The sequence below is a fragment of the Taudactylus pleione genome, unplaced genomic scaffold (genome assembly GCF_031769625.1).
Source record: "Taudactylus pleione unplaced genomic scaffold, aTauple2 ptg001351l, whole genome shotgun sequence".
NCBI classification, from domain to species: domain Eukaryota; kingdom Metazoa; phylum Chordata; class Amphibia; order Anura; family Myobatrachidae; genus Taudactylus; species Taudactylus pleione.
The window spans coordinates 1,554,021-1,572,138 of NW_028285751.1; the positions used below are offsets into that span (position 1 = coordinate 1,554,021).

Sequence of the window (18,118 nt, forward strand, 5' to 3'; positions counted from 1 at the left end):
GAATGTCCTTCCAGTGTCTCTTAGACACTCGCACAACCCCTACACACTACACGCTATCTTAGGATGGACAAATCATTATAATGTGTATTATAATGTGTAGTGTGTATGCATGGTATAGTGCACGCTCCCGTGTGGTCGTCAGACGCATCACCTGATTTTATGTGCAGCATGGAAGCGCTATGCAGAGGGGTCGGCATATTGGGCGGTAGGGCACCAGATCGCCCAGTGTGTACGGCCCACCCGATATGTCGGCCCGTCGGCAGCCGGGTTGTGTGTGGCATCGCTGGGTACACACATCGTTAGTCTATACCCAGCTTTAGCCTTCAGACCTGACATCAATACTCCTCTATTTCATCCATACATTACCCAACCCTCTCACTGTGTGTCCAGCCATTGCCCTTCTAGTATATAAGCTTTTGCAGGCAGGGCCCTCTCTCTCTTTTTCTCTTGGTCTGTACGTAATTACATAATCTGCAATTTTCATTGTTACGCTCTGTTGCATATCTGGGTGTTATGGTCACTATTGTAGCAATGTATATCATCCATGTCCTTGTCCTATATTGTAATGTAAGTCACTTGTCAAATTATTTGGTTATGTACTATGTAAGGCGCTGCGGAGCACTTGTGGCGCCATATAAATAAAGGATAATAATATAAATTAAATCTAATAATATAATACCAGATATAATCTCTTGCATATCATGGTCTTTACACAGTTACCTTTTAGTTCAATTTACTAATCTCCTGCCACCGATGGGTGTAGCGCTTCTACATTTTACCTCCTAGATGTTTTTCTTATTAAGTCCTAATCTTTGATATTTTGTCCTGTCTGTGATCTTTATATGTCAGGTGTCTCGTCGCTGGTTATCCTCTCTACCGGCATGGGGAAGTCTCTCTGTTATCAGCTGCCTGCATACATGTATGCTAAGAGGTCTTCATGCATCGTGCTGGTTATATCGCCATTGGTCTCACTAATGGATGATCAGGTACTAGAAGTCTTTATTCAGTTATTAAATAATAATCTCTCATTAATACTATTAGAATCACTTAATCTGAGCCTTCATTTATGGTCATTGATCTGCTCAATTCACCAAAGTGACCTGAGTAGCTACACTAGGTGTCCTCCTGTGTTGGTTGTGTACACGTTCCGGACTAGGTTTATGCAGTATGCTCATTCTGGGTGAGGCCCGTGGGGTACACATGTAAAATGTTACTATGTACTTATTGTGGTGTGGGATGTATTGTGAGTGAGGGGTATAAGCAGCATATGAGGGATTGTATAAGTATCCTGGATTATGTGACGTTATAATGTCGTCTTTGCTTCTGAAATGTCGCCAAGTGAATTATCAGGGGTATTACAGAAAGTCTATGTATGGCAGTGTGCGCGCTGTTCTCTGAGAGGCAGGAAATCCCACTTCGCTGAAAGCCGCTTTCATGGTAAACAGCATGGAAGGCGTTCACACTCCCCTTCATTAACACTGGAAGGTTCCTGTTGTGTGACCCAGAGAACAGGTAGTCGTAGTGCGCCTAACCAAGAGGAGGCTTTCTATATGTCCCATATAGCTCTCTCACAGGGTATATGATAAAAAGGTACCAGCCTATGATAATTTGAGTCTGAATAAAGGGACATGTTCTTGGTATAGCAGACATTGGTCAGGACTTTAGGTGGGGAGTGCTGTCTCCTCGTAGGAACAGTGTATGACAGTAGAGCAGACATTGGTCAGGACTTGGGGTGGGGAGTGCTGTCTCCTCGTAGGAACAGTGTGTGACAGTAGAGCAGACATTGGTCAGGGCTTGGGGTGGGGAATGCTGTCTGCTTGCAGGAACAGTGTGTGACAGTAGAGCAGACATTGGTCAGGACTTGGGGTGGGGAATGCTCTCTCCTCGTAGGAACAGTGTGTGACAGTAGAGCAGACATTGGTCAGGACTTGGGGTGGGGAGTGCTGTCTGCTTGCAGGAACAGTGTGTGACAGTAGAGCAGACATTGGTCAGAACTTGGGGTGGGGAATGCTCTCTCCTCGTAGGAACAGTGTGTGACAGCAGAGCAGACATTGGTCAGGGCTTGGGGTGGGGAGTGCTGTCGCCTCGAGAGGAATAGTGTGTGATAGTAGAGCAGACATTGGTCAGGGCTTGGGGTGGGGAGTGCTGTCTCCTCGTAGGAACAGTGTGTGACAGAGCAGACATTGGTCAGGACTTGGGGTGGGGAGTGCTGTCTCCTCGTAGGAACAGTGTGTGACAGTAGAGCAGACATTGGTCAGGACTTGGGGTGGGGAGTGCTGTCTCCTCGTAGGAACAGTGTGTGACAGTAGAGCAGACATTGGTGAGGGCTTGGGGTGGGGAATGCTCTCTCCTCGTAGGAACAGTGTGTGACAGTAGAGCAGACATTGGTCAGGGCTTGGGGTGGGGAGTGCTGTCTCCTCGCAGGAATAGTGTGTGATAGTAGAGCAGACATTGGTCAGGACTTTAGGTGGGGAGTGCTGTCTCCTCGCAAGAACAGTGTGTGACAGTAGAGCAGACATTGGTCAGGACTTGGGGTGGGGAGTGCTGTCTCCTCGTAGGAACAGTGTGTGACAGTAGAGCAGACATTGGTCAGGGCCTGGGGTGGGGAATGCTCTCTCCTCGTAGGAACAGTGTGTGACAGTAGAGCAGACATTGGTCAGGACTTGGGGTGGGGAGTGCTGTCTGCTTGCAGGAACAGTGTGTGACAGTAGAGCAGACATTGGTCAGGACTTGGGGTGGGGAATGCTCTCTCCTCGTAGGAACAGTGTGTGACAGTAGAGCAGACATTGGTCAGGGGTTGGGGTGGGGAGTGCTGTCGCCTCGCAGGAATAGTGTGTGATAGTAGAGCAGACATTGGTCAGGGCTTGGGGTGGGGAGTGCTGTCTCCTCGTAGGAACAGTGTGTGACAGTAGAGCAGACATTGGTCAGGGCTTGGGGTGGGGAGTGCTGTCTCCTCGCAGGAACAGTGTGTGACAGTAGAGCAGACATTGGTCAGGACTTGGGGTGGGGAGTGCTGTCTCCTTGCAGGAACAGTGTGTGACAGTAGAGCAGACATTGGTCAGGACTTGGGGTGGGGAGTGCTGTCTGCTTGCAGGAACAGTGTGTGACAGTAGAGCAGACATTGGTCAGGACTTGGGGTGGGGAGTGGTCTGTCCTCGCAGGAACAGTGTGTGACAGTAGAGCAGACATTGGTCAGGACTTGGGGTGGGGAGTGGTCTGTCCTCGCAGGAACAGTGTGTGACAGTAGAGCAGACATTGGTCAGGACTTGGGGTGGGGAGTGCTGTCTCCTCGTAGGAACAGTGTGTGACAGTAGAGCAGACATTGGTCAGGACTTGGGGTGGGGAGTGCTGTCTCCTCGCAGGAATAGTGTGTGATAGTAGAGCAGACATTGGTCAGGACTTTGGGTGGGGAGTGCTGTCTCCTCGCAGGAACAGTGTGTGACAGTAGAGCAGACATTGGTCAGTACTTGGGGTGGGGAGTGCTGTCTCCTCGTAGGAACAGTGTGTGACAGTAGAGCAGACATTGGTCAGGGCTTGGGGTGGGGAATGCTCTCTCCTCGTAGGAACAGTGTGTGACAGTAGAGCAGACATTGGTCAGGACTTGGGGTGGGGAGTGCTGTCTGCTTGCAGGAACAGTGTGTGACAGTAGAGCAGACATTGGTCAGGACTTGGGGTGGGGAGTGGTCTGTCCTCGCAGGAACAGTGTGTGACAGTAGAGCAGACATTGGTCAGGACTTGGGGTGGGGAGTGCTGTCTACTTGCAGGAACAGTGTGTGACAGTAGAGCAGACATTGGTCAGGACTTGGGGCAGCTCTGTCCACTAAACCCTGCTTCCCCTCATTGTATTCTAGTGCCCTGCATAGAAGTTTCTTGCATTTATTTATCACATTATTTTTACACTATTTGAAGTCTAGCGTGAATCTATTTTAGTATCATGGCGGGATGAGGGTGGGGTGTTTAATACACCTTCAATTGGAGCGATCTCTTACTCGCACCTCTGTCACTGACCTTAACCACAGTATAAGTAAGTCTTAAGCCAGATGAAGGTAGTCTAGCCCAGCGCTCGACAATTTTTGTAAAATCTAGGAGCCATCTTAAAAGTTTAGGAGCCAGATCATCGTCCATTACCAAATTATATGAAAGCTTGTATAGGCCACCACACATGCCCTTTCAGTGCTCCTCAACCTAGTAGTGAGCCCCCTGTAGTGAGCCCCACTAGTAAACCCCCTGCAATAGAGCCCCCTGTAATAGTGCCCCCAGTAGTAAGACCCCTGTAATAGTGACACACACACACACACACACACACACACACACACACACACACACACACTTATTTGTCTATTACAGACTATATTACATCAGATAGATCACCAGATGTGTCAATGAACAATTGTCCCTCCGCTGCTCAGCCTTTGGGGCGGTATTACAGGGCAAAAGCATGGACCAATCAGTGGCCTGGCATTGACAAACCACTGCTATGTTAAAATACAAAATAGTCTCTCTCATACTCTAATAACTGGGGTGTTTGTGCCGGAAAGCTCCTTTGTCTGGAATCTGATGTGTTTTTAAGCTGGCCACACACAAGACCAACTTACATCCAACTAGATTTTAGGTTGGAATGAAAATCTGGTAAGGTATGAAAGTAAATGACAATCAGCAATTTGCTTCCAAACGCCGGAAAATTGACAAACTATTGTATGAACAAATAATTTAGATCAAACATTTAACAAACTTGTCTGACGTCATTTTCATCTGTTTTCTGGCATTTAGGAGCAAATTGCTGATCATCAGTTACTCCCATACATTACCAGATTCTCATTCCAACCAATCAGCCAGTTGGCCAGATCTTTAGATGTGTGACCAGCTTTAGATTATGGATAGGACAATGCTCAAACCTACTATTGTGTCAGCATGGATCTGAATGTCTGATAATTGTTGTTCCTCCTTCTAAATGGAGGATCATTTGGGTCTTTAGAGGCTGAGTTTGTAACGTGTATGGTGCCGTCCTGCTGGACTGTTCATCAGTTACATGGGTTTCATCATGGGAGCCTGACCATGCAGATCTCTGTATGAGGCCAGGGCGTGCTTACTTGGGTCACACAATACAATCATTACCGCCTATGTTGTTGTAGGGTTCCATCTTATTCAGCAAGACAGGGCCAGAATCAGATCACTAGGCTTAGGGCGCTTGCCGTTCCCCTATGTAGCACTTGGTGTTAGGAGGAGCTGCCCACTGCTGGTTTGTTATGGCGTGCATAGGAACCGACTCCAGCCAGAGGATTACGTCTGTGTTTCCAGACCGTAGCTTCCAGGCAATCGCTCTGCTAACGGATCTATCAGTGCCGCTGGCAGCTGTCTGCTTCTTTCTCTGCATGTTTCTCATATTATTGCTTTCAGTTTTTCACTATTTCATGCCCAGGTCTGTTTTCTGTTCTGCCCACTCTGGGTTTACCCTTGTCTATGGGTAGCTTTGGGACGTCCCCATTGTAGCTGTGTCCACCAGATTGGATAAAGGCAAAGAGAGGATTTCTGGTATTCTCTGTTACTCCACCTGAGGGCACTGCGCTCTCACCCTTACACTACAGGTGCAAATCCACTACTCATGGAGCGATATCGTGTAGTGTGTTCCCGGCAGTGTGTCCTTAATATCATGCACAATATCGTTAAGTGCCGGCACCTCCCTCATCCCCGAACATGCACAGCCTGACCATATCATCCGGTTGGACAGAAGGTTCAGGCGATGTAAGACGTCGTCAATAACCAGCGGGAGCGCGCATCGCTGCTCGGTGACTGAATATCCACTGGCCGATTATAATGAACATTAATGATATATCGTTATCATTCAGTCGTTCATAATATCGGCTAGTGGATACGTGGCTTTAGTGTTTAGTTATGTTGCATTCTGTGTGTCTTTTATTTACCCTATCCTTTGTACCTTGCAAGGTATGAACTGGTCAGATGGAGGTTGGGGAGGGGAGGGTCTGCTGTCTTCAGGAGACTTCCATGTGTACTTTTGCAGATGACAGCTGGAAAGCTCGGGCTTTTTGTGGCCTACACTGAGAGATCTTTCGTTTAGCACCAACTTTTTGCAGCCTTGTTAAGTGAGTGAATCTTCTAAACAGCACAAACTGACTTGTTATCCTCGTCTCTTACAAATCCCAGGTATCTGGTCTGACCCCGAATCTGAAGGCAGCTTGTGTTCACTCAAACATGACAAAGACTCAGCGTGAAGCTGCTATTGAAAAGGTGAGGGTCTATCCCATTGCTGCTCCATGCTATATGTATCTATATTATTATCACATCCCTAACAGTACAGAGATGTCATTCTGCTCCATGCTTTGTGTATCTATATTATTATCACATCCCTAACAGTACAGAGATGTCATTCTGCTCCATGCTTTGTGTATCTATATTATTATCACATCCCTAACAGTACAGAGATGTCATTCTGCTCCATGCTTTGTGTATCTATATTATTATCACTTCCCTAACAGTACAGAGATGTCATTCTGCTCCATGCTATATGTATCTATATTATTATCACATCCCTAACAGTACAGAGATGTCATTCTGCTCCATGCTATATGTATCTATATTATTATCACTTCCCTAACAGTACAGAGATGTCATTCTGCTCCATGCTATATGTATCTATATTATTATCGCTTCCCTAACAGTACAGAGATGTCATGCTGCTCCATGCTTTGTGTATCTATATTATTATCGCTTCCCTAACAGTACAGAGATGTCATTCTGCTCCATGCTTTGTGTATCTATATTATTATCACTTCCCTAACAGTACAGAGATGTAATTCTGCTCCATGCTATATGTATCTATATTATTATCGCTTCCCTAACAGTACAGAGATGTCATTCTGCTCCATGCTATATGTATCTATATTATTATCGCTTCCCTAACAGTACAGAGATGTCATTCTGCTCCATGCTATATGTATCTATATTATTATCACTTCCCTAACAGTACAGAGATGTCATTCTGCTCCATGCTATATGTATCTATATTATTATCACTTCCCTAACAGTACAGAGATGTCATTCTGCTCCATGCTTTGTGTATCTATATTATTATCACATCCCTAACAGTACAGAGATGTCATTCTGCTCCATGCTTTGTGTATCTATATTATTATCACATCCCTAACAGTACAGAGATGTCATTCTGCTCCATGCTATATGTATCTATATTATTATCACTTCCCTAACAGTACAGAGATGTCATTCTGCTCCATGCTATATGTATCTATATTATTATCGCTTCCCTAACAGTACAGAGATGTCATTCTGCTCCATGCTATATGTATCTATATTATTATCACTTCCCTAACAGTACAGAGATGTCATTCTGCTCCATGCTATATGTATCTATATTATTATCACTTCCCTAACAGTACAGAGATGTCATTCTGCTCCATGCTATATGTATCTATATTATTATCACTTCCCTAACAGTACAGAGATGTCATGCTGCTCCATGCTTTGTGTATCTATATTATTATCACATCCCTAACAGTACAGAGATGTCATTCTGCTCCATGCTTTGTGTATCTATATTATTATCACATCCCTAACAGTACAGAGATGTCATTCTGCTCCATGCTATATGTATCTATATTATTATCGCTTCCCTAACAGTACAGAGATGTCATTCTGCTCCATGCTATATGTATCTATATTATTATCACATCCCTAACAGTACAGAGATGTCATTCTGCTCCATGCTATATGTATCTATATTATTATCACTTCCCTAACAGTACAGAGATGTCATGCTGCTCCATGCTTTGTGTATCTATATTATTATCACATCCCTAACAGTACAGAGATGTCATTCTGCTCCATGCTTTGTGTATCTATATTATTATCACTTCCCTAACAGTACAGAGATGTCATTCTGCTCCATGCTTTGTGTATCTATATTATTATCGCTTCCCTAACAGTACAGAGATGTCATTCTGCTCCATGCTTTGTGTATCTATATTATTATCACTTCCCTAACAGTACAGAGATGTCATTCTGCTCCATGCTATATGTATCTATATTATTATCGCTTCCCTAACAGTACAGAGATGTCATTCTGCTCCATGCTATATGTATCTATATTATTATCGCTTCCCTAACAGTACAGAGATGTCATTCTGCTCCATGCTATATGTATCTATATTATTATCACTTCCCTAACAGTACAGAGATGTCATTCTGCTCCATGCTATATGTATCTATATTATTATCACTTCCCTAACAGTACAGAGATGTCATGCTGCTCCATGCTTTGTGTATCTATATTATTATCACATCCCTAACAGTACAGAGATGTCATTCTGCTCCATGCTTTGTGTATCTATATTATTATCACATCCCTAACAGTACAGAGATGTCATTCTGCTCCATGCTATATGTATCTATATTATTATCGCTTCCCTAACAGTACAGAGATGTCATTCTGCTCCATGCTATATGTATCTATATTATTATCGCTTCCCTAACAGTACAGAGATGTCATTCTGCTCCATGCTATATGTATCTATATTATTATCACATCCCTAACAGTACAGAGATGTCATTCTGCTCCATGCTATATGTATCTATATTATTATCGCTTCCCTAACAGTACAGAGATGTCATTCTGCTCCATGCTATATGTATCTATATTATTATCACTTCCCTAACAGTACAGAGATGTCATTCTGCTCCATGCTATATGTATCTATATTATTATCACTTCCCTAACAGTACAGAGATGTCATGCTGCTCCATGCTTTGTGTATCTATATTATTATCACATCCCTAACAGTACAGAGATGTCATTCTGCTCCATGCTTTGTGTATCTATATTATTATCACATCCCTAACAGTACAGAGATGTCATTCTGCTCCATGCTATATGTATCTATATTATTATCGCTTCCCTAACAGTACAGAGATGTCATTCTGCTCCATGCTATATGTATCTATATTATTATCGCTTCCCTAACAGTACAGAGATGTCATTCTGCTCCATGCTATATGTATCTATATTATTATCACATCCCTAACAGTACAGAGATGTCATTCTGCTCCATGCTTAGGGAAGTGATAATAATATAGATACACAAAGCATGGAGCAGAATGACATCTCTATACTGTTAGGGAAGTGATAATAATATAGATACACAAAGCATGGAGCATATAATATAGATACACATCTCTGTGTATCTATATTATTATCACTTCCCTAACAGTATAGAGATGTCATTCTGCTCCATGCTTTGTGTATCTATATTATTATCACATCCCTAACAGTACAGAGATGTCATTCTGCTCCATGCTATATGTATCTATATTATTATCACATCCCTAGCAGTACAGAGATGTCATTCTGCTCCATGCTTTGTGTATCTATGTTATTATCACATCCCTAACAGTACAGATGTCATTCTGCTCCATGCTTTGTGTATCTATATTATCACATCCCTAACAGTACAGAGATGTCATTCTGCTCCATGCTTTGTGTATCTATATTATCACATCCCTAACAGTACAGAGATGTCATTCTGCTCCATGCTTTGTGTATCTGTATTATTATCACATCCCTAACAGTACAGAGATGTCATTCTGCTCCATGCTATATGTATCTATATTATTATCTCTTCCCTAACAGTACAGAGATGTCATTCTGCTCCATGCTTTGTGTATCTGTATTATTATCACATCCCTAACAGTACAGAGATGTCATTCTGCTCCATGCTATATGTATCTATATTATTATCTCTTCCCTAACAGTACAGAGATGTCATTCTGCTCCATGCTTTGTGTATCTGTATTATTATCACATCCCTAACAGTACAGAGATGTCATTCTGCTCCATACTTTGTGTATCTATATTATTATCGCTTCCCTAACAGTACAGAGATGTCATTCTGCTCCATGCTTAGGGAAGTGATAATAATATAGATACACAAAGCATGGAGCATATAATATAGATACACATCTCTATAGATATATAGATACACATAATATAGATACACAAAGCATGGAGCATATAATATAGATACACATCTCTGTGTATCTATATTATTATCACTTCCCTAACAGTATAGAGATGTCATTCTGCTCCATGCTTTGTGTATCTATATTATTATCACATCCCTAACAGTACAGAGATGTCATTCTGCTCCATGCTATATGTATCTATATTATTATCACATCCCTAGCAGTACAGAGATGTCATTCTGCTCCATGCTTTGTGTATCTATGTTATTATCACATCCCTAACAGTACAGAGATGTCATTCTGCTCCATGCTTTGTGTATCTATATTATCACATCCCTAACAGTACAGAGATGTCATTCTGCTCCATGCTTTGTGTATCTATATTATCACATCCCTAACAGTACAGAGATGTCATTCTGCTCCATGCTTTGTGTATCTGTATTATTATCACATCCCTAACAGTACAGAGATGTCATTCTGCTCCATGCTATATGTATCTATATTATTATCTCTTCCCTAACAGTACAGAGATGTCATTCTGCTCCATGCTATATGTATCTATATTATTATCTCTTCCCTAACAGTACAGAGATGTCATTCTGCTCCATGCTTTGTGTATCTGTATTATTATCACATCCCTAACAGTACAGAGATGTCATTCTGCTCCATGCTATATGTATCTATATTATTATCTCTTCCCTAACAGTACAGAGATGTCATTCTGCTCCATGCTTTGTGTATCTATATTATCATCACATCCCTAACAGTACAGAGATGTCATTCTGCTCCATGCTTTGTGTATCTGTATTATTATCACATCCCTAACAGTACAGAGATGTCATTCTGCTCCATGCTTTGTGTATCTGTATTATTATCACATCCCTAACAGTACAGAGATGTAATTCTGCTCCATGCTATATGTATCTATATTATTATCACTTCCCTAACAGTACAGAGATGTCATTCTGCTCCATGCTATATGTATCTATATTATTATCTCTTCCCTAACAGTACAGAGATGTCATTCTGCTCCATGCTTTGTGTATCTGTATTATTATCACATCCCTAACAGTACAGAGATGTCATTCTGCTCCATACTTTGTGTATCTATATTATTATCGCTTCCCTAACAGTACAGAGATGTCATTCTGCTCCATGCTTAGGGAAGTGATAATAATATAGATACACAAAGCATGGAGCATATAATATAGATACACATCTCTATAGATATATAGATACACATAATATAGATACACAAAGCATGGAGCATATAATATAGATACACATCTCTGTGTATCTATATTATTATCACTTCCCTAACAGTATAGAGATGTCATTCTGCTCCATGCTTTGTGTATCTATATTATTATCACATCCCTAACAGTACAGAGATGTCATTCTGCTCCATGCTTTGTGTATCTATATTATCACATCCCTAACAGTACAGAGATGTCATTCTGCTCCATGCTTTGTGTATCTGTATTACTATCACATCCCTAACAGTACAGAGATGTCATTCTGCTCCATGCTATATGTATCTATATTATTATCGCTTCCCTAACAGTACAGAGATGTCATTCTGCTCCATGCTTTGTGTATCTATATTATTATCACTTCCCTAACAGTACAGAGATGTCATTCTGCTCCATGCTATATGTATCTATATTATTATCACTTCCCTAACAGTACAGAGATGTCATTCTGCTCCATGCTTTGTGTATCTATATTATCATCACATCCCTAACAGTACAGAGATGTCATTCTGCTCCATGCTTTGTGTATCTGTATTATTATCACATCCCTAACAGTACAGAGATGTAATTCTGCTCCATGCTATATGTATCTATATTATTATCACTTCCCTAACAGTACAGAGATGTCATTCTGCTCCATGCTATATGTATCTATATTATTATCTCTTCCCTAACAGTACAGAGATGTCATTCTGCTCCATGCTTTGTGTATCTGTATTATTATCACATCCCTAACAGTACAGAGATGTCATTCTGCTCCATGCTTTGTGTATCTGTATTATTATCACTTCCCTAACAGTACAGAGATGTCATTCTGCTCCATGCTTTGTGTATCTGTATTATTATCACATCCCTAACAGTACAGAGATGTCATTCTGCTCCATGCTATATGTATCTATATTATTATCTCTTCCCTAACAGTACAGAGATGTCATTCTGCTCCATGCTTTGTGTATCTGTATTATTATCACATCCCTAACAGTACAGAGATGTCATTCTGCTCCATGCTTTGTGTATCTGTATTATTATCACATCCCTAACAGTACAGAGATGTCATTCTGCTCCATGCTATATGTATCTATATTATTATCGCTTCCCTAACAGTACAGAGATGTCATTCTGCTCCATGCTATATGTATCTATATTATTATCGCTTCCCTAACAGTACAGAGATGTCATTCTGCTCCATGCTATATGTATCTATATTATTATCACATCCCTAACAGTACAGAGATGTCATTCTGCTCCATGCTATATGTATCTATATTATTATCACTTCCCTAACAGTACAGAGATGTCATTCTGCTCCATGCTTAGGGAAGTGATAATAATATAGATACACAAAGCATGGAGCAGAATGACATCTCTATACTGTTAGGGAAGTGATAATAATATAGATACACAAAGCATGGAGCATATAATATAGATACACATCTCTGTGTATCTATATTATTATCACTTCCCTAACAGTATAGAGATGTCATTCTGCTCCATGCTTTGTGTATCTATATTATTATCACATCCCTAACAGTACAGAGATGTCATTCTGCTCCATGCTATATGTATCTATATTATTATCACATCCCTAGCAGTACAGAGATGTCATTCTGCTCCATGCTTTGTGTATCTATGTTATTATCACATCCCTAACAGTACAGAGATGTCATTCTGCTCCATGCTTTGTGTATCTATATTATCACATCCCTAACAGTACAGAGATGTCATTCTGCTCCATGCTTTGTGTATCTATATTATCACATCCCTAACAGTACAGAGATGTCATTCTGCTCCATGCTTTGTGTATCTGTATTATTATCACATCCCTAACAGTACAGAGATGTCATTCTGCTCCATGCTATATGTATCTATATTATTATCTCTTCCCTAACAGTACAGAGATGTCATTCTGCTCCATGCTTTGTGTATCTGTATTATTATCACATCCCTAACAGTACAGAGATGTCATTCTGCTCCATACTTTGTGTATCTATATTATTATCGCTTCCCTAACAGTACAGAGATGTCATTCTGCTCCATGCTTAGGGAAGTGATAATAATATAGATACACAAAGCATGGAGCATATAATATAGATACACATCTCTATAGATATATAGATACACATAATATAGATACACAAAGCATGGAGCATATAATATAGATACACATCTCTGTGTATCTATATTATTATCACTTCCCTAACAGTATAGAGATGTCATTCTGCTCCATGCTTTGTGTATCTATATTATTATCACATCCCTAACAGTACAGAGATGTCATTCTGCTCCATGCTTTGTGTATCTATATTATCACATCCCTAACAGTACAGAGATGTCATTCTGCTCCATGCTATATGTATCTATATTATTATCGCTTCCCTAACAGTACAGAGATGTCATTCTGCTCCATGCTTTGTGTATCTATATTATCATCACATCCCTAACAGTACAGAGATGTCATTCTGCTCCATGCTTTGTGTATCTGTATTATTATCACATCCCTAACAGTACAGAGATGTCATTCTGCTCCATGCTATATGTATCTATATTATTATCGCTTCCCTAACAGTACAGAGATGTCATTCTGCTCCATGCTTAGGGAAGTGATAATAATATAGATACACAAAGCATGGAGCATATAATATAGATACACATCTCTATAGATATATAGATACACATAATATAGATACACAAAGCATGGAGCATATAATATAGATACACATCTCTGTGTATCTATATTATTATCACTTCCCTAACAGTATAGAGATGTCATTCTGCTCCATGCTTTGTGTATCTATATTATTATCACTTCCCTAACAGTACAGAGATGTCATTCTGCTCCATGCTTTGTGTATCTATATTATCACATCCCTAACAGTACAGAGATGTCATTCTGCTCCATGCTATATGTATCTATATTATTATCACTTCCCTAACAGTACAGAGATGTCATTCTGCTCCATGCTTTGTGTATCTATATTATCATCACATCCCTAACAGTACAGAGATGTCATTCTGCTCCATGCTTTGTGTATCTGTATTATTATCACATCCCTAACAGTACAGAGATGTCATTCTGCTCCATGCTATATGTATCTATATTATTATCACTTCCCTAACAGTACAGAGATGTCATTCTGCTCCATGCTATATGTATCTATATTATTATCTCTTCCCTAACAGTACAGAGATGTCATTCTGCTCCATGCTTTGTGTATCTGTATTATTATCACATCCCTAACAGTACAGAGATGTCATTCTGCTCCATGCTTTGTGTATCTGTATTATTATCACTTCCCTAACAGTACAGAGATGTCATTCTGCTCCATGCTATATGTATCTATATTATTATCACATCCCTAACAGTACAGAGATGTCATTCTGCTCCATGCTTTGTGTATCTGTATTATTATCACATCCCTAACAGTACAGAGATGTCATTCTGCTCCATGCTATATGTATCTATATTATTATCTCTTCCCTAACAGTACAGAGATGTCATTCTGCTCCATACTTTGTGTATCTGTATTATTATCACATCCCTAACAGTACAGAGATGTCATTCTGCTCCATACTTTGTGTATCTGTATTATTATCGCTTCCCTAATACTGTTATGTATTTCTCTCATTCATCCATTTGGAGGACACTGGTATATTTGGGGTGTTTATTCTGGAGTTTAGGCACTTTATCTGCACTTCGCTCTCTGTATGTATTTATGACTGACATTATTTATTACTAACGTTTATATAGTGCCAGCATGTTCTGTTGTGCTTTGCTATTACAGCCTTTTTTAAACAGTTGGTTTAATTTATTTTATTTAGTTTTCTTGTGTTTTCATCGGCATTTCCACTGTCACACCAGCTGCTGGCGCCAGAAGCAGACCATCGGTTTAATTTTGCCCCTCACCCGCTTGCACCGTGGGACTACCTTCATTGGTGAAGGGGGGAGGGGAGCAGTGTGTTTTCATTTCCCTTCCTGGTGATGATTGGGGTAGGGTCATTCCATATCAGATCACCCAACATTTTTTATTAAATGTCTATCACCCATGTCAGATTTTTACGATTTTTTTTTTTTTTTTATGAGAGGATGTAAAATAAAAGTTTCTGCCAAATATCTTCACTGTCTGACCGTTTAGTTTCTAAAATATAGATTTTTCAATTTATTAAACTATTTACTAATCGCGGCTTTATTCAGTTGATTTGAAGTATCAGGGGTGTTTATTAAGGAATCACCACAAAATTTGGACCCCTAAGGTAACTTTTCCTCCTGAATCCAAAAATCCAAATCAAATTACTTTATCTGCCTTACGTTTCGAATTACAGCAAAAAAAAAAAAATCATGATTTTGGAACAGAATTAAAAACGCAAGGTTAAATCAACATTAGATATCCCAATTAAACCATGAAATGTAAAAACTTAAAACATAACTGAAGTTGAGTCAACAATAAGATTATTTTCCCCTTGTTTGGAACCTGTTGTAATGACTGTAATTTCCCTTAAAGCATCAGCAGATAGTGTATACTACCTTCCAGTACTTCCTTGGATAGTAGGCACTTCCGTTACACACAGGACGGGAATAAAAGGAACAGAACACTTATGTCTTGAAGGCCAGGATAATACATTTGTTGATTGGTTTGGTGCCAGAGTTAATATGTGATATGATCTATAATATGATATGATCTATAATATGATATGATCTATAATATGTCAACGTCATGATGTTATTAAGCCAGGACAGAAACTTTGCCCAATAAGCAGAATTCACCAGTCACACTGTAAAGAACAGACAGACACAGAGGAATCCCCGGTGATGAGTATAACTGACCCTGCAGAAGCCGATGAATCCCCGGTGATGAGTATAACTGACCCTGCAGAAGCCGATGAATCCCCGGTGATGAGTATAACTCACCCTGCAGAAGCCGATGAATCCCCGGTGATGAGTATAACTGACCCTGCAGAAGCCGATGAATCCCCGGTGATGAGTATAACTGACCCTGCAGAAGCCGATGAATCCCCGGTGATGAGTATAACTCACCCTGCAGAAGCCGATGAATCCCCGGTGATGAGTATAACTGACCCTGCAGAAGCCGATGAATCCCCGGTGATGAGTATAACTCACCCTGCAGAAGCCGATGAATCCCCGGTGATGAGTATAACTGACCCTGCAGAAGCCGATGAATCCCCGGTGATGAGTATAACTGACCCTGCAGATGAGCTGAATGAAGGTATTACAAAGCTGGGTGTACACCGGTGACATTACATGGGGTAATATCACAAAGCTGGGTGTACACCGGTGACATTACATGGGGTAATATTACAAAGCTGGTTGTACACCGGTGACATTACATGGGGTAATATTACAAAGCTGGGTGTACACCGGTGACATTACATGGGGTAATATTACAAAGCTGGGTGTACACCGGTGACATTACATGGGGTAATATCACAAAGCTGGTTGTACACCGGTGACATTACATGGGGTAATATCACAAAGCTGGGTGTACACCGGTGACATTACATGGGGTAATATTACAAAGCTGGGTGTACACCGGTGACATTACATGGGGTAATATTACAAAGCTGGTTGTACACCGGTGACATTACATGGGGTAATATTACAAAGCTGGTTGTACACCGGTGACATTACATGGGGTAATATTACAAAGCTGGGTGTACACCGGTGACATTACATGGGGTAATATTACAAAGCTGGGTGTACACCGGTGACATTACATGGGGTAATATCACAAAGCTGGTTGTACACCGGTGACATTACATGGGGTAATATCACAAAGCTGGGTGTACACCGGTGACATTACATGGGGTAATATTACAAAGCTGGGTGTACACCGGTGACATTACATGGGGTAATATTACAAAGCTGGGTGTACACCGGTGACATTACATGCGGTAAAGAGAAGACACCGGGATACATACGCTAAAGGAAAGAGAGAGCAGGCAAGTAACGCCATTCAGGAGACGCTTACTGATATATTGTCTCTTCCAAGCAAATCACCCCAGATAGTAATGGTGGGTACACACTAAACGACATGTGAACCCAGCAATGCGACAGACAACCCCCCTGCTCACAGGCCGACATATCGGGTGGCCCGTACACACTGGACGATCCGGTGCCAGACCGCCCGATATGTAGGACCCTGCCTCATCCAGCTACATAGGGTCGTCAGTCGCATCGTATGATTGGACTGCATGAACAAGTGATCAGACAATGCGACTGAATACCGCTCGGGAGCGCGCAATGCACGATATAGTGCATACACATTGCATGATTTTAACGATTCGTTATTCCGATGCGTCGCAATCGGCCAAATCGTTCACAAAATCGTGTAGTGTGTATGGGCCTTTAGCAAATGTTTAGGTTGTGATGGTTTATAAATATAGAACAAATAGGTGCATTATAGATAAAAGCTGTCCTGTCTATATACTTGCAGCTGACAAATGAGGGATTAATATTTGTTTCATAAATTATTATTTAACAACTACTTTTTGGAAGTTTTAAGTGTTTATACTGGCGCATATGTGATGATATACAGTCTGACATATGGATTAAAGCAAAACTGTGAAGAGACGCCACAACACGACACAAGAAGTAATACAAATATTAACTCTGGCACCAAACCAATCAACAAATGTATTATCCTGGCCTTCAAGACATAAGTGTTCTGTTCCTTTTATTCCCGTCCTGTGTGTAACGGAAGTGCCTACTATCCAAGGAAGTACTGGAAGGTAGTATACACTATCTGCTGATGCTTTAAGGGAAATTACAGTCATTACAACAGGTTCCAAACAAGGGGAAAATAATCTTATTGTTGACTCAACTTCAGTTATGTTTTAAGTTTTTACATTTCATGGTTTCT

The 18,118-nt window shown here is 40.9% G+C and overlaps 1 protein-coding gene across 1 annotated transcript in view; it reads left to right on the forward strand.

The window, feature by feature from the left end:
* Nucleotides 1–18,118, forward strand: part of RECQL4 (RecQ like helicase 4) — a 324,140-nt gene that overhangs the window by 143,306 nt on the left and 162,716 nt on the right. The window contains exons 12-13 of the mRNA XM_088463386.1: nucleotides 850–986; nucleotides 6,163–6,246. Of these exons, the coding sequence (XP_088319512.1) occupies nucleotides 850–986; nucleotides 6,163–6,246 (221 nt within the window). The remainder of the gene's footprint in view (nucleotides 1–849; nucleotides 987–6,162; nucleotides 6,247–18,118) is intronic.